At 36.4% G+C, this 21,447-nt stretch overlaps 1 protein-coding gene across 12 annotated transcripts in view; it reads right to left on the reverse strand.

Annotated features, from left to right (window-relative positions):
- The window catches only part of bru3 (CUGBP Elav-like family member bruno 3), a 969,861-nt gene that overhangs the window by 372,710 nt on the left and 575,704 nt on the right, over positions 1-21,447 (reverse strand). For 6 of the 12 annotated variants that reach the window (XM_081749203.1, XM_081749204.1, XM_081749213.1 and 3 more), the window contains exon 1: positions 5,422-5,735. The exons of 5 other annotated variants lie outside the window; for them this stretch is intronic. In XM_081749203.1, the coding sequence (XP_081605329.1) occupies positions 5,422-5,466 (45 nt within the window). In that variant the 5' untranslated portion in view covers positions 5,467-5,735. Of the gene's footprint in view, positions 1-5,421; positions 5,738-21,447 lie in introns of those variants that run through there. One more of the 12 variants, XR_014130428.1, reaches the window with a different exon arrangement.

The following is a 21,447-nucleotide window of genomic DNA, read 5'->3' on the forward strand; positions in this document are numbered from 1 at the left end:
GATTTGTGTTATGAATTCACATGTAACAGCTGAATATTATGCGTATTTAAAAAGGAAAGGGCATTGCGCTAGAGCTCATTTGCCATTTATTCTCATACACATATGGTGAAAATTGTGGGAACATGTGGTAGCCTCTACTCTCCACCCTTCCCCCACTTTACTAATAATCTCCACTCCCTTCCATATGCATGCCATATACTACGTCCGCTTGGGCTACCAATCAGCTGTCTCAATTGAAGTGTATCCGCTGCAGAACATACATGCATACGGACTTATGTTTACACATATTAACCCCTTTATTTTTCAGAGATAACATTGTACAGTTCACTAAACCGACTTCCTTTCATGTTTCTGCGTGGTAGTGATATTTTAAAAGTCAACATTGAAAAAGTTAGAGGTAAAATAACAATAGTACTAATAATTTCGGTTAATTAGGTACACTTCCGTATGCTGATCAACGTGAATTCTGACCTTTACGAACACCACTTTAATTTCTAAACCCATAGCATTTTCACTACGTTCCATCCTCAATGTTAGCTAAATTTAGTTGCAACGGTAAATGGGAGGGTATGAAACAACGAAACAATAACACTCATAGTTCGTATCATATTTAAGGTAGTATATCTTGTTTTCCACAGTCCTTTTGAGAAACGTTAGTTTATAGAGACAAATCTATAGAAGAGTTATATGCTACTACGAAATTCAAATCTTCGTCTCGTTCTGCTTCCAAATTCACTGTATTTTAGACCCTTAGGACTATACACGAGACATAAGTTATGGTTGTTTGAAGAATGTATTGTGATAGTAATGTCTTATCTCGGAAAGTGCATTTCCTTCTATTAGAGGAAAGTGCATTTATTTCTACTAGAGAAAAATGTATTTCTTTCTACTAGAGGAAAGTGTGTATCTTTCTACTAGAGGAAAGTGTATCTTTCTACTAGAGGAAAGTGTTTCTTTCTACTAGAGGAAAGTATATTTCTTTCTATTAGAGGAAAGTGTGTTTCTTTCTATTAGAGGAAAGTGTATTTCTTTCTACTAGAGGAAAGTGTATTTCTTTCTACTAGAGGAAAGTGTATTTCTTTCTACTAGAGGAAAGTATATTTCTTTCTATTAGAGGAAAGTGTGTTTCTTTCTATTAGAGGAAAGTGTATTTCTTTCTACTAGAGGAAAGTGTATTTCTTTCTATTAGAGGAAAGTGTATTTCTTTCTATTAGAGGAAAGTGTGTTTCTTTCTATTAGAGGAAAGTGTATTTCTTTCTACTAGAGGAAAGTGTATTTCTTTCTACTAGAGGAAAGTGTGTTTCTTTCTACTAGAGGAAAGTGTATTTCTTTCTACTAGAGGAAAATGTATTTCTTTCTACTAGAGGAAAGTGTATCTCATTCTATTAGAAGAAAGTTTATCTCCTTCTATTAGAGGGAAGTGTATCTCTTTCTATTAGAGGAAAGTGTATTTCTTTCTATTAGAGGAAAATGTATTTCTTTTTATTAGAGGAAAGTGTATTTCTATTACAGAAGAAAAATATATATCTCGCCTCGTGTCACGTCACTAAAATTCTGTTCCATTTCGTCTCCTTGGTTTGCTGAGAAGATATTCATATAGTTTCATTTTAGCGTTGTATTTCACAGATAGCTTAGTATTTTGCATCCTGAGAATTAAACTAACACGGTAATCTCAAGAGCACAGCGGGTAGTCTATCAAGTAAGGACGATACCTATACCTTGAGAACTGAATGAATAACCTCTATCAACAAACTCAATTCGCAACTTTTGACCCTCTATCTAAATTCTGCGCAAAATTGATCATGATATATCAAGTAGTTCTTGAAATTGTGTCTCTTCCGGACGGACATATGTACAGAGTAAAAATATAAAGAAATTTTTGGTAAACCAAGCTTTTTAAAAAGTCATGAAACGTATTCTCAGTGTTTTAGCGAAACGTTACTTACATGAATTTCACGCGAAGAACATAGTAGAATGCACACTATTTTTATATTTGTAAACTCTATATAATCTCTTACAACATTGGTGTAACCTTCAATAAGGTCAACACATTTCATTTCATATCCTTAAGAATGCCAAAGGGGGTAAACAAAACAGTTATCAAATTGGACTGGTATATTATACCACTATTTAATCAAGGTTCCAGAAACCATTTCAGCAGCTTTTAAAATAAGTTATATTTAAGTGTATATTTAAGTGCATAAAGCATATCCAGGGCTATATATACACATGAGCCAACATGGGGTGTGACCTGATTGAGCAATTATTGGGAGCGGCAAATTTCTCGAGCCAGTTATTTTCATACTCCAGTTCTCGAAAGTTGAAAACTTTGGCCGCAAACATTGATACTGAGAGGTTGCATTTTCTAAAGGCCTGGTGTACCAAACATTTTATATGTGGTCCTGAGCATATCGGTAGTCATTTATGTCCAATCTTACTACTGAAATAAAATAAACCACAGTGTTATGAACAATACATTGTAAATCAATACTCCTCTAAGAACCTGACAAGGAAAAATTTACTAACAGCAAACGAAGCATATCATTTAGGAAAAAAAAAAAAAAACACAAAAAATGCTCAAAGAATTACATTGTAACTGGAGGTTGTTAAGTACCTTCAATAACTTTAAAAAATAGTAAGGTAGAAGAAAATTTATTAGTTTACTTCTGAAGTTCATGTTTGCGGATTACTCTTTTCATTCTTTTTAAATATAATATTGTGTTATTATTATTATTATTATTATTATTATTATTATTATTAATGATTTGCCTAAATGTATGACCTAGTTTACTTATGCTTAGTTAGAAGGGGGGCTCCTTCGTGGCTAAACGGCTAGCGTACGCGCCTTTGATGTGGGGCAGTCGGGTTCGATTCCCGGCGGGAGCTCATGTGGTTTGGATTCCACGTTAATCAGTAGGTCCCTCTCATATAGTCTCGCCGCTGAAAGGGACGTTAAACTCAAAATCAACTCAACTTAGTTAGAAGGGCTATAGCCAATAAACCATAGATAAGGCAGCCTGGTCTAGGCTTTGTCTGGTTCGGAAAAAAAAAAAAAACAACGTAAAATTTCGATTTAAGCTACGAAAGTTGAAGGATGGACAATTTGAAAATTTGGATTATGTGTATCACGTATTCCAAAGCTGAATATTTATGACTTCATTAGAATGCTTGTCACTGTCACACGTTAATTAATATTTCTTCGATATAAGACATTCTGAATTCTTCATAGTGTAAATAAACCGGTTTGGGTACAAAACCTCGCGGCCAGAACCTCGCGGCGACAACCTCGCGGACCAAAACCTCGCCTGGCCAAAACCTCGCCTCCCAAAACCTCGCGGCCCAAAATCTCGCCAGGCCGAAACCTCGCCTGGCCAAAACCTCGCCGCCCAAAACCTCGCGGGACAAAATCTCGCCGGGCCAAAACCCCGCCTGGCCAAAACCTCGCGGGGCCAAAACCTCGCGGGGCCAAAACCTCGCCGGGCCAAAACCTCGCCGCCCAAAATATCGCCATACCCAAAATCTCGCCTGACCAAAATGTAAATGTTCCAACAGATGATAAGGATGACGGTATAAAAGACGCTGTTTCAGAAGAAGTATCACGGGTATTTGACCAAGTCCCGCGATACCATATGAAAATTCTATTTCTGTATTAGAGGATTACAATGTGAAGGTAGGGTGACAGGGTGTTTTTAAACTGGTTATAGGGAAAGAAAATCTGCATAAGGAAAGTAATGACATCTAACGAGGTTAGTTTCGTGAACTTTGGAACATCCAAAAACTTAAAATTTTAACAAAAATCTAATAATATTTATGAAAATATGAAACAATATATGAGTTTTTACGACGTCCCTTGATTATGTCCTATAGGTTAAAGGAGACGTAGATGACAAGGATGAAGGAAATGATCGAATAAAGAAAGTGGGAGGAAACGGGAATAACCCGAGAAAGCCCGATGTTTTGTATATTATTATTACTATTATTATTATTATTATTATTATTTGTAATGTGGAATTGAATATTAGGAAACACATTGGGTTAATTTTAAAGAAAAGTTTCATTCGCGGCGAGGTTTTGGCCCGGCAAGATTTTGGCCCGCGAGGTTTTGGGCGGCGAGGTTTTGGCCACGCGAGGTTTTGGGCGGCGAGGTTTTGGCCTGGCGAGATTGTGTCCCGCGAGGTTTTGGGCGGCGAGGTTTTGGCCACGCGAGGTTTTGGCCCGGCGAGATTTTGTCCCGCGAGGTTTTGGGCGGCGAGGTTTTGGCCACGCGAGGTTTTGGCCCGGCGAGATTTTGTCCCGCGAGGTTTTGGCCGGCGAGATTCTGGGCGGCGATGTTTCGGCCGCGAGATTTTGTCCGTATACCAAATAAACCAGAACTTTTAAGAAAATAACATAAAACATGTTAATTGTTATTTGACATTATCTAAAGTAGAAAAAACGAATTAATGGCATAACAACACAATGTGTCAATTTCATTTATTAAAATTTCAGTGGTTTAAGTAGCTCAAAAAGTACTTTGAATTTCAAGCCAAGAACTAGGAAGATAACCTTTTAGCCGTAAGCAGTATTAGGTTATATTAGTTTCATTGCTATATTTTGAATAATACAGCCCTCAAAAGTAAGTTTAGCCTGAACCATAATTTCTTGTAACGCTTCGAATAACTGGCTATCTAGCAGAACAAACTATCTAGTGGTTGTAAATAATAATAAAAAAAAAAAACAAAGTTCAACCGTACCGAACTGACTTCCTGAGCATTTAGACCTTAAAGTTATACAGCAACAAGTATCCACTGGACCACATTGATTCGTTATAACAACTCAAGAAGTAACCGTTAGTTACTATAAGCAGCACACTAGAGGAAATATAACCACCTTATTACATTCTATACTACTATAAATGATAATATGTGTTAAAATGCTGCAAAGTTTGGAACATTAATTTCACAATCACAAGTTTTCCTTTATCATATTAATTCGTCCTAAGCTTTCGAACAATAAAGTCTTCAATAGTCTGTGCAACTAACAGTATTAGTTCAAACTATGTTCCAATCCATAAGAAGTCCAGCAGAAAACTCACAAACAGCATACTAGGAGAAAACAATAGTATATCTGCACCCTTAGGTTCCTTTGATACACGAAAGAATTCGCACAACAGATCCCTCACCTGTATTACAGGTTACCATATGGTATTAGATCATTGCGACATTTTGAACAATAAGATCAGCATATTCAAAAAGCAGAAACAAATAAAGAGCGTCCATCTAAAACCTCAAAATCATATATTTTTAAAAATTCAATGTATGATTGTAATTTGGTTTGATGATATTTCTGGACGTGTAACGTAAACTATAAAGTACAAACCCATTCTGCAAGAGATTAAAGAGAATCCATGGTCGAGCAGAAGATGAACATGAAGCTACTTACAATACAGTCGAGATGGGTCGACTGGTAGCCTATTGCACACACCATACAGGCAGTTCCTCTCCGATATCCACCACAACAAGGAGCGAAAGAAGTTGAGGGCAACGTTGCTGAAGAATCAGCAATCCTGAGGTTGTCAGACAGAAAAGCAGTTAAAGAGAGCGAAGAAGCTGATGATGTTCGAAAATGAAATCACTTTTTGTTCGAAAGCGTCCAACCGCGTGTTAAAACCTAAAGGTCTAACTGACACGTGTAACAAGCAACGTAAGACTGGTCAAATACAGACACTGTCATGCACGAGTATTGCCCTCTTTTTCCCCCTACCGTTACTCTGCCCTTCTTGTTTCATACAAAAAAGAGCCCCACTTCTGTTTGTCGGTGCTCGCATTTTCTCCCTCCTGTTTCTATATGCTTTCTCTCCCCCTCTCGCCAATGTTAGATACTACTACTTCCATCCCCTTTTCCTCTGCTTACCCCTGTACCTAGTCTTCCAACCGAGACACACCAATCATAGCTCTGATACGAAATCGATCTAAAATACGACAGAGAAGGACGTCAAGTGGGGAGGGGTAGGTTTTGCAAGTAACAGAAGCGGGGGGAGAAGTTTGAAAGGTAGAAAACACGACGCAGGAAAAGGAGTGGTAACTTCATATCGGCAGGTTCAATAACGAGATAGTCTTCCTCCCCTATAGACATAGTAATAGTACTTCACTCCCACACCCTATAGTACTCTATCTTATAATCCTTGCAGTTTTTATGCAAAATTTATCAGAAGCCCAATTTAACACACTGGGACAAATATTCACTACATCTCAATATCTGAAGAGCTTCAAAAAAATCCAGCTGTTTCTCTCTTTCTCTTTTTCGGAAGAGAAAGTATAAAAGAAAAACCCGTCCGTCAAGACATGCAGTAAACAATAGTGTGGGAAATTATCTCTATATGCGGTGAATTTAACATGAGTGTGCGGAATGGGTGGTGGGGAGTAGCAAGTGTTGCACAGCTGTGGGTAGTACGTTTTTCCGAGAAGAAAAAAAAAAGCCATCTGCTTTGGAAATAAGCGAGAAAAATGGAAATATATTGTAATATAATGAGGTTTCAGAATTCTTTTTTACATAATTGAAACGTTTTAAAAGTGGAATATGTTGTATATGGAGAAAGGAAGAGAAATATAAAACACAAGAGGATTTGGTTTATAATGCATTCTTCAGAGCGTCGATTTCCAAGATCTGAATTCAGAGACGCTTTGCTTCTTGTATCGAAAGACAAAGAAAGGTTCTAAGTGCGTCTTTCTTTTTTTAAATTTTACGGAGAATCTGGCGCATTAAAGTGTATTCATAATGCACTCTTTCATCATTGTAGCTATTTTTTTTTATTTGGTCTAGGAATTAATTCGTGCGGTTGGTACGCACACATTGAAGCTGTAGTACAAACACAAAATACATAAATACCTTAAGAAAAATATTGTCCATCGCTAGCCACCACTTTCGCCCATCTGTCAGGCAATGTACGGATTCCGTGGCGAAAGAAGTCCTCATCCTTGGAAGCGATCCAGTCAGAGACCCATGTTTCGATATCTTCTGAAGAAGTAAACCGCTGTCCAATCAAATCGTTGTTCATGCAATCGAACAAGTAGTAGTCCGAAGGAGCAACGTCTGGTGAATACGGCGGGTGGGGTAAAACTTCCCATCCGACATTTTCTAAATAGGTTTTGACCGGTTTTGCGACATGTGGGCGAGCGTTATCATGTTGAACAATAAGTTTATCATGTCTGTTCTCCCATTCTGGTCGTGTTCTGGCCAGAGTTTGCTTCAAACGCATTAATTGTCGTCGATAACGTTCTCCATTCATAGTTTCACCCGGTTGCAGCAGCTCATAGTACACCACACCTTTCATATCCCACCATATGCACAGCATAACCTTTACACAGTGAATATCTCGTTTTGTTTGTGATGGACCTGGTTCACGTGGTTTCACCCAGGCCTTTTTTCGTTTAGGGTTCTCATAATGGATCCACTTCTCATCACCCGTAATAATTCGATGCAGAAACCCCTTTCTGCTCTGTCGTTGAAGCAGCAATTCGCAAATGGTTTTTCGTCTTTCAACGTCTCTGTCTTTCAATTCATGTGGAACCCAATGTGACATCTTTTGAATCATTCCCATGGCTTTCAAGCGTTAGGAGACTGTTGTTTGATCAACGCCTAATGCTGCTGCAAGTTGTTCCTGCGTTTGACACGAATCCTGCTCGAGCAATGCTGTCAATTCTTCGTCTTGAAATTTTTTTGGCTGTCCAGCTCGCTCTTGGTCTGCCAAGCCGAAATCACCACTTCTAAACCGTGCAAACCACTTCTGACACGTTCGCTCAGCTAGAGCATGGTCGCCATACACTTCCACCAAAATACGATGACTTTCAGTCGCACTTTTCTGCATGTTAAAGTAATGCAGCAGGACACCCCGCAAAAACACTTTATCAGGCACAAATTGCGCCATGTTCACTTAACTACAAACTGGTGTTGTTGACGCTTTAATCCACTGCCCTATACTACGAACGATACGCGATGACAGGGGTTTGCAACACATGTGTGGATACACGGAACTGTGGGACGCTCCGTTCGCTGCGCCATCTCTTGTCCACCCGCACGAATTAATTCCTAGACCAAATATTTAACTATATTCTCCTAAGCGATACTTCACAACTATTATAAAAGCAGTACCTATTCTTTTTTCGCGATGTAGAATCTGGCATGAAGGTACCAGAAAACATTAAATATCCCATTTAAATGTACAACCACTAGCAAAATTGTTTAAAAATATCCTATATCGGGGTTCTAAAACGATCAACAGAGCGCCATTCTTCAAGTCAAAATAAAGCGAAAATCCTATATACTGGCAAACCCTTCAGCCGCTATAGGGAATCAAAATTTCACTATGTTGCAACGTCAGAGATTAACTTGGAACTAGGGGTAAACATGCATCTGGAAACGTAGGGGGACGGATGACGTCACGCCGTTCCCCGTGCCTATCTTTGCCCATTGTATTTTTCTAGAAAGTGAGGGGACACCACAGATATATTTTGAAAGTGGGGTAACGGCGTTCTCCCGCATTCCCCCTCACTTTTACCTCTGCTTGGAACTATTATCATTGCTCTATCAATCAATCAAGCAGTTACTTCGATTGTTATGCTAATAAGCGATGCTAGTGTTAAGTACTGTATATCGACTTTAACTTTCATCTAAAAAGAATCAATGTAACTGTTTGATAGGTTGGTAGATCTTTTCTGTGGTTCTTCATCTGCGACGTTGCTACATAATGCAGTTCGTGTATCCAAAGACCTAAAAGATATACAATTATATATATTTTTCGCTTTATTTTGACTTGGAGAATTGTGCTTTGTAGTCCGTGGGCGTAATTTTTGGAACACCCGATATATTCTTTTGTCTTTAACAATCGTAAGAGGAACAATAGTTTTGCTGCTCGGGTTCCCATGAAAATTTAATCAATTAATCAACAGTTATGCTCTGTGAACTTCAATGTTCTGTAAAGTTAAAATTTAGTGCTCCCCTTTTTACTAAATCAGACAGAGAGGAGAAGGAGCTCACTGGAAACCTGATTTTATAAAAGGCAGTGGTTGCGTGCAATTAAGACCGTTGATAGCATACTTGCAGGCATTATACTAATGGATACATGATTCCGGTGAACTATTGATAGTGTACTTGATGGTTTTGTAGGCGTGATATTCGTGGATCAATGATTGCGCGTAAACTATTTATAGCGCACTTGATGGTTTGCAGGCATGATACTCGTAGATCCTCGATTGTGCGTACACTGCCAAACACTTTCTCTCCCACTTCATCCCTTCCTCTCCATTTCTGATTGTGTTTCTCTCTGTTTTTCTCAGATTGTAAAAGCATCATATATCGGAAATGATTGGTCTATAACTTCTGAACTAATTGACCAATTAGAACATAGTATTTCAAGTACTTTCCCTCTATATCAATGGTAATTGATCGGGTTGTTCTGACGTCATTTACAAAATAATATACAGGATATATGTCTATTTTTGGTGGATAATTTAGCACGTGTAAGCAGATTATTTCATTTTACAGACCAAGAAGCTTCAACGATTAGGATTAAATATTATGTAAAATGAACTACAGTGAATATGTTTAACTTGTTCTTTTGTTCCTTTTTTATTACATAAAATATACAATTTAAGCAATTGGTCAATTTCTCTGTAATAACAATGTAAGTTGTAAGTAGCCAATTTCCACGATTTCACTATATGTGGCCAATTAAGCAAAATTAATAGATTCTGTTGCAATTTCAATGAAACGGAGGATTTGAAACAGTTTATTGGTTGAAAATAAGCATAATACGTTTGTTGAACACATAATTTGTTGGTTTATCAGGAGAGGACTTTGGTAATTCTGAAACACTCCCTTCAATATGTGCCTGCTTTTCTCATACAAGTCACTAGACCTAACATACAAATTGATATTTACTAGTTAAAATATTTAAGAATATGGTCAATTCCTAGAAAGGCGAAGTAGATCAGAGGTAGGGGTACCCATCAAACGAGACAGACTCTTTCTGGGAGATACAACTATCACAAAACCTTTTCAAGACGAGACAGCATTTCGTAGACAGCCCATATCAGAGATAGAAAGTTTGATTGATCTATATGAGAGGTATCGGGTTTGATTGTAGATTGTAGTGCGAACTTATTTTAAACAACATAGTGTTTGGGAGTTTCTTCAGGATTCGCCTATCTCTTCCTACTATCCTCATTCCAACAATTGTTGTATCACCATTTACTTGTTCCTTCTAACCTATCCTATAGCCAACAGGCATTGCGGGACATTACTTTCGTTCATAATATTTTTTAAGGAGTTGGTATACATGTAATCTGTCTATTTGTGTACCCGTCTGAAGAGCAAAAAAAGTCAAGAACCACGTGATGGAATTCGTTGATGGAAGAGATTCATCTAGTTGATCCAAAGATATGGACAAGGAAAAATCGATTTCCAATGGATTTCTTTACGAGTAATTAATGCCATTGCCCTTGCTTGATAGACTACCCGCAGTGCTGTAGAGATCTGCGGGTCAGTATAATGATCAGGATATAAACACTTATCTTTCCAATGGAATATATCGGTAAAATGAAACTAAATGACGTTTTACTTGACAAACCTATAGACTTCAGTATTTTCTATTTCCAAATATTGATTCACTTTAACTATACTTAAATTAATTTGAGATACAATGTTATTCTTAAGTCTAGTCTCGGTAACATTAAGCTTGTTAAGAAGTTTGGTCTACTAAAAATCAAACCAAATTTCTTCAAGTGCTGTACCGTGTAACATTGATATTTACTATACTCTCCAAACACTATACTTTTTTCATTTCCTTTTTCCTACCAAAGAATTTTCGACTACACAACCGAGCAAAAGAAATATTTAAAACCTTACTAACAACCATACAGTCGCCGTCTAAAATGTCGTAAACATTATTATCAATTTCTGCTTGTGAGTCATATAAACTGTTGCTACCTGCTGCCACACCTACTCTGAGCAAAGTCTTTTTGTGGTTCAGTCTTAACACAATACGTTCCATCCAAGCTAAGTATGGGTGGAAATCGTTTTCAGTTTATCGAGAATCAATGAGACTTAATGTAACCTGTCTGCTGTGTGTGAGCTTTGACAGTAAAATTCTCGGGTGTCAAAATGCGATATATATACGAGCTACTAGTGCTACACAGGAAGGCGTATGAAAACAGGCGGTTATGAAGGAAAGGTTTCAGTCAGAGGGGTAGATGGGAAGAGAGAAGAGGGGGAAGACTTAACCTGTTATATGACTTAATGTCTTTACACGTCCGTTCACTTTTTACCTCAATGTATATATCTAGGTTCACATACAAGCACATATACACTCACACATACATATTCTGTCATATAGTAAAAGTTCGATGGAAATAGAGGTTTTTGGACGAAAATTTACGACTTAATATATAACATCCTCATAGCTGCAACGGAGATGAACATAAATCAGTTGATTATGATCATTACGGAACACTTTATATCAATAACTGTTCCTCTCCTTATGTTCGAAAGAGACAATTTATATTACAGCGCCCACTAATTCAATAACGTTGAACGCGTTTTCGAAGAATAAAAGTTTTCATGCCGGTGTTCAAATTGCCGTCTTGCAAGTACAGTATGTTGTAGAAGTTTCAAACGATTTTCAATTTCTTCTAAGTCGCTTTCAACAAAAGAAAAAAAAATATCATGTTTTATGCAGGCTTTAGCTCTCAGAAGTCTCCAAAACACGACTGTATAATAGTTTTTATTCAACAGTAAACCTACCTCAAATTTGTTAGAATTCATCAAAATACCAACATATTATTGATAAAATTTATTCAGAAACATAATCTGAACGCAATATTGATTAATTTATTATTTAATTATTGTTGAACATTTCTGTTACTATTACATAATTGATGTGCTAATACAAAAACGTCTTAAGCTGCAAAAACGCAAAACATAAAAATGTCTTTTTGTTGTAGTCTTTCAGTGGAATCAAATATGGATTTATTTACGTTAACTTGAAGCTTTACAGTATGTAGTATGTAGTGTCGTATAAATTTAGTCATGAAACAGGATGTTAAAGTTCAAACAGACAAACAAGCAAATACTTTTTTGTATGAAATGTATGGTATTAATGAATTTTTTTGTACTGAGAATACACAAATGATATTTAATGTACAGTATTAGCATGTGCTACAAATTTCTATGTACACCGTAGTTTAGTTTAAAGCTAAGCATTCCTGAACCTTGGAGGCAAAGCATAACTCGTCAGAAATCTGTTAAAGATATAAATCTTAAAGTTAAAGATATAAATCTTTCAGTTTTACGTCCCACGTTTATGTCCGCTAGGCTAAAGGAAATGGTAATGATGAGAAATGAATGAAATGGTGGAACGAAGAAAGTAGGAGGAAACGGAAAATTTCTGAGAAAAACCCACGCACACGGTGTTTGTCCACCGCAAAGTTCACTTGATGTACCATGGACCGCATGCACCAGAGGTGAACCACAGTTCAAGAATGGTGAACAATTTCTTGACAATTTCTAGCAATTATAAATGAAATTATCGTTTCAAATTATTTGTAATGCATCTAACATCACACCGCGGCCTGACTAAACTTGAATTACTTTGTCTTAGAAAGACTACTTGATAGTAATAGCACTATATCTATTACCAAATTCTAAACGTAATGTAATACTCACTAGATGAATCTGCAGCAATGAACTTCTTAATATATCTAATTCACACTCTCCATTCTACCTTTTAACTTCCGAGCTAATTCTCGGTACCCTCGAAGATCCCGTTTTCCAGGATCTCTGCACTTCCTCGAACTTCCTAGTTGCAGCATAGACCTTAGCTAAAATTTCTTTATGAAACTCCTTATGATGTATTTACATGTATGCGTGATGTCAACAGTACCTCCTTTATTTTCTTGATCAATTAAGGTATTTACAATTTCAGTTTTATACCATTCTTAAAGTAAAAGTACGAAATTATTCAATTTTGGACACTTCAGAGAAACGTTACTACAGCTGTGGCAATATCTTCTATGTATTATACTTTCTGTGTGACGCATGTTATTATTGTGACAGTGTCCTTCTATGGATAATACTTTTCTGTGAGAATTATGCCCCCATTGTGACAACGTCCTTCTATGTGCTTAACCATTATTGTTCATTCTTCTCAGTCCATCGAACAGAGATATGGGATGTTAAAATAAAATATTGAATTCTATTTTATATTTCTCATTATTCTGGGAGGCATACGGCGCGTTCAGTGCACATGGGAATCAAGCCCACTTGTTTTTTTTTTTTTTTTTTTTGTCATTTTGAAAGTATTTCATCTTTAAAATCTCTTTTTGAACCTGTTTGTAGAGTTTAAAAGATTCATATCTAGATATTGTAGATAACTGTTATAATGTAGATACTGAAGATAACTGCAACATACACTACCACTCATGGAAGTTCGGTCAGTGATACAAACATATAAAATAGAGGTTTAACGGATATACTGTGGAATAAAATACAAATACAGCTGTTCATATGCCTGTATTGATTACTAGATTGATGGAGCAAAAGTAAATTACACAAAAAAGAATATTATCTGACAAAATTACTCACACTTTGGTTTCGTCAAAAATAAAGCCTTTTGCAGATATAACTACTTTCACTATTGTTGGCATTCGCCTCACTAGTTTTTCCACACCTCTGGTTGAATAGCGTTCTACTTGTCTAGGAGCATGTTCCACAAGTCATGCTGCGATGTTAGGCATTCAGTTCGCAATCACCTATCAAGTTCATCCCACAACTACTCGAAAGGGTTGAGATCGGGTGATTGTGGGACTATGTCATTAGCTGTACGATTCCTGCTCTAGCTTGGGCTTGGAGATACGTTCTGCAAAGTGAAGATCTGTGTTTGGGATCATTATCGTGAATAAAAATGAAATTTTGTTCAAATAAACTCAGACTAGACGGATTGGCTTATGTTTCAAGAATTTCTCAATAATGTTCTTTTCGCATAATGTCATCGATTTTAGTTAAGTCACCGACTCTAGCATATGAAAAAGGCCTCTAAACTAACACAGACCTTTCACAATGTTTTACTGTCGGCATTATGCATTCCGATAGCAGTTTCTCACCTGGGGATCTGCGCCTAAGGAACGCCTTTACTACCACGCCTAAGCAACGGCTTGCGCACGGCTACACGGCCATGTAAATTTGATTACTGTAGTCGCTGTTTCACGGTACTAACAGACATTTTGTTGGAACGCGTTCTGCTGGCCTCTGCCGTTATTTCTGGTGCTGTTAACCTCCTGTTACGCTTACTAAGTAAGTAATCGTATTCGCATATCTTAAGCCTCTGTTGTCACTCGAGACGGCACTGGACGACCAAGATCTTCATGAGTCCTGAAAGTGACGTATCGCCTAATTGCATCATTAACGGTAGATTTAGCTATCCTTACCTTTTTTGAAAGTTTTCGCACTGAATGTCCTTGTTTATGAAGGGTAGCCATTGTTGCCCCTTTTCTCAATAGGCACAGAATTTTGTCGCAGCACCGTCTTGAAATTATGCACTTGCTTATGAGCATTAAGATGATCTACATTCACCAATTCTACTAGTAACTAACGTTGCCTTTGACAGAAGCAACGACGTTCCACCGAGTGTATTCTATCTTACCACAGCGATCGTAATTCCTGTCTACCTGTTTCGTACAATTTCTCGTCCAAGGGCTCTGCTGTATGCATTTGAAACCACTTATGCTTCCTTGACGTTTTAGCACTTTACTTGCAAAACTGCCATTAGTTTGGCATATTATACTGTATTGAGGTGGCCATTTATTACTATTACTGTCAAGCATCAAGGTTATGTCATAGTCAAAGTAGCATGTTTATTACTTATAAACAACGTGTTCGAACTTCCATGAGCGGTAGTGTATATATCTTTTGCTCTAGTTGTTGTACATCATCATATGTAAAAGCAAATACAAAGAAATTTGGGACGTTTGAGCAAGTGGGCTGGGAATATACAAGGATACGTGGAACACGATTTACATTATAATAATCAACGCTATCAGATGTGAAATGTAAAACGAATAATAAAGTAATAGAATGAATAGCGGGTTTCGGACTACTTAGCATATTTCACTCTTCCGTAAAATGTTTTATATCACATTTTCATAAAAAAAGATTTATATCTCCCAATCAACTTTCATTCATAATTTGTACACATTTCAAACAATGAGCGACAGTATCATTGCTCGCATTACAAAAGAGAATATAAAATTTGCGAATTTTACTTCTGAATTGCATATTAATTTAGTGTGAGAGTTGGAAATATGTGACGCTGACTGCGACAAGAGTTCGAAAAATTGATTATTGATCTCATATCGAACAAAGCGCTGTAGGGAGATAGGTTAGCTTGGGGGGAAGCTTCCTGTAGATAGGAAGGGAAGGGGGAAAAGCAGGCATCGCAAAATGTAATAATAATTGGATGTTTAAACAAGAGAAAATGGCAAACTTGTGTGTGGGAAGCATAGTTCCTACTCTCATCATACTGAGTATATACAGTCCTTGGTAGCATCCTTGTTTATCAAGAGAGATATATACGCAGCAGAAAATAATATTTTGACATTATTTCCGTCAACAAATACGTTGACGAAAAATCACGACGTGTTTGATAGATTGTCTATTTGATTTGACAAACAAAATTCACTTCTTTTTTACGGTACTGAGCGTATAGTCACCCGTGTTGTCATTGCTAACGTTCTGGTCCTCTCACTCACATATGCAGGAAAGGTAATATATATATATATATATATATATATATATATATATATATATATATATATATATATATATATATGTGTGTGTGTGTGTGTGTGTGTATGTGTGTTCTGGTATATATACTTTGCACAATCTAACTCCCCCCATTTCAATGCACCTTCCCCTCTGTTCCATTCTATTCTCCCCCTTCAGTCCCATTCATTTTGTACACTCTCAGGTTTCATCCGATAGGCTCACACACAGAGGATCCAAGTAATTAGCATTACGTCTATCAGGCTGTATCACTCCAGCTCGCACTGACCGCCGATTTAATCTAATTGAATTTAATGGAATTAAAAGCGGACCGAATAAAAATGCGATAACGCTAACGCAACGTTTTCGGGGAAGGTGGGTGGTGGGGTAAGGTTCTGTTATAGGGTTTTGAGGTAGAGGTGAAAGATACGGCAGAGAGGGGGGAATATAGGTTGAAGAGTTACTGCAGAAACACACATATACACAGAGATAGAAGGAGAGAGGAACAGAAAAAGGGAGAGAGAGAGAGATTCACAAAATGAGAAAGAGTGCTGAGTGAGAGAAGATATAGCAAATCAACCCCTTCAGGGCAAAAGTTCACAAAATTTAAATATTCTCTATATAAAGAGCATATGGAATAGTGCTTCAATTAATATTACATATATATATATATATATATATATATATATATATATATATATATATATATATATACATTGAGTTGAAAATGTGATTGATTAAATGGACATTACAGAGATAATATGAAATAATTTTGGTCCAGATGGAGATTCTTTCAGTATTGGCTTTTTTCTTACTGCGGAGAAGAGGAAACTAAATTATACGCCTAGGAACAATTTCATTTGCTTCAAAATTAACAGCGTTTAATTGTGATTCTCTCTGAGAAGGAAAAGTGCATGTTTTCCAGAAGAAATACGAAGACAATTTAACGTACCTGAATATCAAGGCAACAAACAGCTCTTAGTTACAGTAACATTGCAAATAAATATTTTACTTATTGATTGATTGATTGATTGTTTATCCTAGTGCACTAGGTGGACTCTACAAAGAGTATTGTTAGTATTGGTTTGATAGCAACAATACCCTAATCAACGTTACAAAAATGTTAAATCTTGAGGTATTGCATAAATCTCTAAACATATTACAAAAATTGGATCTCATTTTGTCAACACGCTCTTTTTTCTACAAAAATCTCTAAACATATTACAAACATTAAAACATTAAATCATGTTTTTCATTATTATTTCGGCAACACGTTTTGTTATTTTTGCAAAAATCTCTATACATATTACAAAAGTTATTTCACATTATTGTGATTTTCGCTACATGATTTGCAATTCTTGCAAATCCCTGAACTTGTTACAAAAATTAATTCACATTTTCTTTTATTTTGACAACATATTTTATTGTTTTTGTAAATTTTAGTGTTACTGGAGTAAGCATAAGTGCATTGTCATCACTATATTAGAAGAAAAGAAAAACAACTTCTAGAGTTATGGCGCCTTTCCACACTAAAAGAAAGTAGTCATGAAACACGGGAGGAATTTGTGGAAATAAGTTGATGAAGAGTTATATTTAAAGACATGAGCTCAACTATCATTTTATACGACAAGAAACATGCTAGGAAAAATTAAAATTAATATGGTTAGACGTTGGATTTCAATATGAATCCCCAAATTGCAATGCTAGAACCATAACCGTTAGTAGCTGCTTACTGAATTTTACTATTTTTTTTCACATTTGTTCTAGAAAGTTCTCACTGTTGAAGAGTAGCAGCAATTACGGTACCAACGACATAAAGAAAAATGTTCCTGTTTCGTCTAAAAAAGATGTTACAAAAGTGCGTCTCTCGAAAACTGTATCTGTTTCATTTCGTTTCGTAGCTTGTCACCAAACTTTTGCCTCATCTCATTTCGTGGGTAATCCTAATCACAATTAACAGACAGACGTTCTGTTCTAGAATGATTATATTGTCTTACCATTTTCATCCTTAGTATTGGTTGGACTGGAGTTTAACGTTTCTTACAGCACTGAAGCTGCATAAAACGTAGGCTTACATCTTAATATGAAATCCGGACAATGCGAACTTACAGCGAGAGTCGAATCCACGTCTTCCAACCCGAAAATGCATACAGCCAGAAGGAATCATTCATCACTAAGATAGGTTATGCGCCTATCTTAAGCAGATAGTTTTACTAATGTAGTTTCAGCCTTCTAGACGCTTATCCTAAGCAGCAAAATTATCCCTAACCCAGGAGAACAACAGTACGGTGGTTAGTTTCTTTTCACAGTTCTTGAAAAGGCAATTACATATAAAACTAGAAATTAAGGAGTTGGGGAAGGATATATTAAGATTTAGGATTAGGATTAGGTTTATAAGAACTGAGTAATTATGCATTAATTATATATATTTATTGAGCTGCATATGTCAATTACTATTCCCTCGTTGAAAAGACACTTTGGATTTTTATAGTAACAAAAATAACATCCTTGATAAAACGATGGAATTTCTTGCAAGAAATCTTTTATTATATACTTTCGTGCGAGCTATAAAAGGATTGGACTTTTATGCATTCTTCCTCATAACACATTCCTTGTGAAAGTGTAGATAGTTTCCGTCAAGAGAGAACAAAACATCTGTGCACATTTAGCGAATTCTATAAGCAGATAGTGACCCAGAGCCGATATCTGAGCAAATGTGAACCCGCAGTGAAGTTAGCGAGCACGACCACAGAAAAAATAGTGCGAGCCCATTTGAGGATAGTGATTTCGAACCCTTACATAGTGCGAGCCTAAAGAGGTTAGAAAGCGCGAGCCTTACCGAGGATAGTGAGCCTAAGTTAGCGTGAGCCTCACCGAGACTAGTGAGTACAAACGTTATTAAGCACAGAGATCCTGAGTTAGTGTGAGCCTAATTGAGATTAATGAGTACAAGTCTCATTGAGGATAGTGAGCCTGAATAGCGTGAGTCTCATTGCGATTAGTGAGTACGAGCCTTATTAAGCATAATGAGCCAGAGTTAGCGTGAGCCGAATTGAGATTAGTGAGTACAAGCCTCATTGAGGATAGTGAGCCTGAGTAGCGTGTCTCATTGCGATTAATGAGTACGAGTCTTATTAAGCATAATGAACCAGAGTTAGCGTGAGCCTAATTGAGGTTAGCGAGTGCAAACCCCATTGAACATATTGAGCCTGAGTTAGCGTGAGTCTCGCCGCGATTAGTAAGTACAAGCCTTATTGAAGATAGTGAGCCTCGGTTAGCGTGAGTCTCACCGAAATTAGTAAGTACAAGCCTCATTGAAGATAGTGAGCCTGAGTTGGCGTGAGCCTAATTGAGATTAGTGAGTATAAGTCTCACTGAAGATTGAAGCTGAGCCCGCACAAGTTCTAGTGGCCCCAGCTTTCAAAATAGCCACTTCTGATACATAGAGATATAGGTAGAAATATCATACGGTATGACGTTCAACTAAGAACTTCCTTCAGTAGCACTACTAACTCTTTACAACCAAACACCTACTTAAAGAAGTACAGTCATTGCTCATTACCAAAGTCATATTCCATCTAGTTCATTAATGAATGTTTACAACAGGAAAAGTGTCTTTGTATCGAATTAATCAACCATTATTCTGCAGGGAGTGATCGTTTGAACAGCCATTAGATGACTCATTGTGGCTATTACATGCAGACGGTCTGTTCACATCTCTCCCCTACCTTCTTGTGATCATTGAGACGTCCAAATTCGTCGTTTTCTTTGCTAGGAAACGATGTGAAAGTTCCTGCTTCTCTTTTGTTTCTACGCATTGCTACCTTGTTATGCCGCTCAAGAGAGAAAAATAAAGTGATCCATATTGTGCACATGTCACTCGCAATTCATAATATAGGAACTACTCTCCAACAGCTGTTGCAATGGAAGATAGTCTGTTAGAGTTTCTTTCTTTTACATGCTTCCCTTATAGAGCATAAATTGCTTTACTACCAGTATGTGAGTGACTGTTTTAAGTATGTTATAATTTGATTTTCCTCCCGTATATATATATATTACAGGGTTATTCGAAAACAATAAATTGCTTTCATGGAGCTATATTTTATTAAGGAAATGTAATTTATTTCAAACTTCCAAATAAATCTGAAGTGTTTTACTTGTAATCTAGTTTTATTCCCTATCCTACAAGTGTTCAACATGGGTTTCACCTGCAGCAGGTACAAAATCAAAGCGATGTGATAATTATTTCCATATTTGTTGCAGCATATATCACGATCCGATTAGCTGATTGCTGTTCTTAAAACATCCACTCTCTTTATACTGTCATGGTCATTGTCAAACGTTCTTGGAAGAGGGCAGTGCTGTTGCTGAATTATGACAACCGAACCAGGTATGGTAGCTCAGTGGTAGAGCGTTCACCTTTCGTGTTAGATATATTTTATTCATTCCGTGGCTACGTGAATTTGTGGTAGACAAGATTGTATTCGTGGAATTTCTCGGGATTCTACCGTTTCCTTGCACATTTTCATGCTACCATTTGTTCTTCAGATTTCCAACCTAAAGGTCAAAGCCGTAAGATGTGAAACTAAAAGATTTTATTTTATTTTATTTTATTTTATTTTATTAGATCCATTGAATTATAGGAAGAATGGAGGTTTCCACTAAAGTATAAATTTAAGATTTCAATACAAAAATAAATTTAAAACATTGATTTAAAAAAAAACATTCCTTAAAAATTTATTCAAACATTTTTCAATTGGGAATATCAAGCAGAGAAGCATCATTAGAATTAAAAAAAAATGCAGTTCTATTGGTCTACCTCCAGACATATTGTACTATCTATAAAGAATTGAATATCAAATTTAGCTATATTTGTTGGTACTGTAAAAGGCAAATACCATATACATTAGATTCCTCAGGGTTCTAAACTTTTCTTATTTTTAGTTTCAAGTGTACGACTTTTAACTAAAACTTCAACTTTTTATGTGTAAGAAAAAGTCTTTCTACTGACAGTCCGTACAATAAGTTTTCATATTATGCTTATTAAAGTACAAACCATTTACATAGGAGTATACGAGTATATACATCATCAAACAGAATGTATTCTGATTGAAGACCAGACAATTATTCACAGAAAAGCATTTTGCAGCAAGTCTCTAGTAGGAATCAAACCCGATGATTCCAACATTATATAAAATGCCAGCAACATTTCATTAGAACCGTGATTTAAAATAACCGGAGAATACATTGTAAAATATATATATAAAAAGAAAAAACGTTACTTTCTAATTATATACATATATAAAAGAACTTACTGCTCAGTTAAAAGATCAAAGTTTTAGTTGAATTTTATTAGCACACGTGCTACTCTGGGCCGTCATTTATAAGTTATGTCCCTTTTAATGCTTTGGAAATAATTGATGAAAACGTAATCTTTAACAGGGAAAATGAAAGCGCAGTTTGAGCACATTAAATCCTCTCATATTAGCTTTTACAAAACTTTTGTAGCTTTAATGTTAGTTTATTACAATGCATGAATTTTGTGTTTTAATTCACTGCGTTTTCATTCATATGCAGTTTCATCGGCAGCAGCAGGCCAAGTAGATAAATGAATATATAACTCGCTCCTGAAATCAATAAAGATGTAAAACTATG

Source organism: Thermobia domestica, chromosome 2 (genome assembly GCF_964235325.1).
Source record: "Thermobia domestica chromosome 2, izTheDome1.hap1.1, whole genome shotgun sequence".
Taxonomy (NCBI): Eukaryota; Metazoa; Arthropoda; class Insecta; order Zygentoma; family Lepismatidae; genus Thermobia; species Thermobia domestica.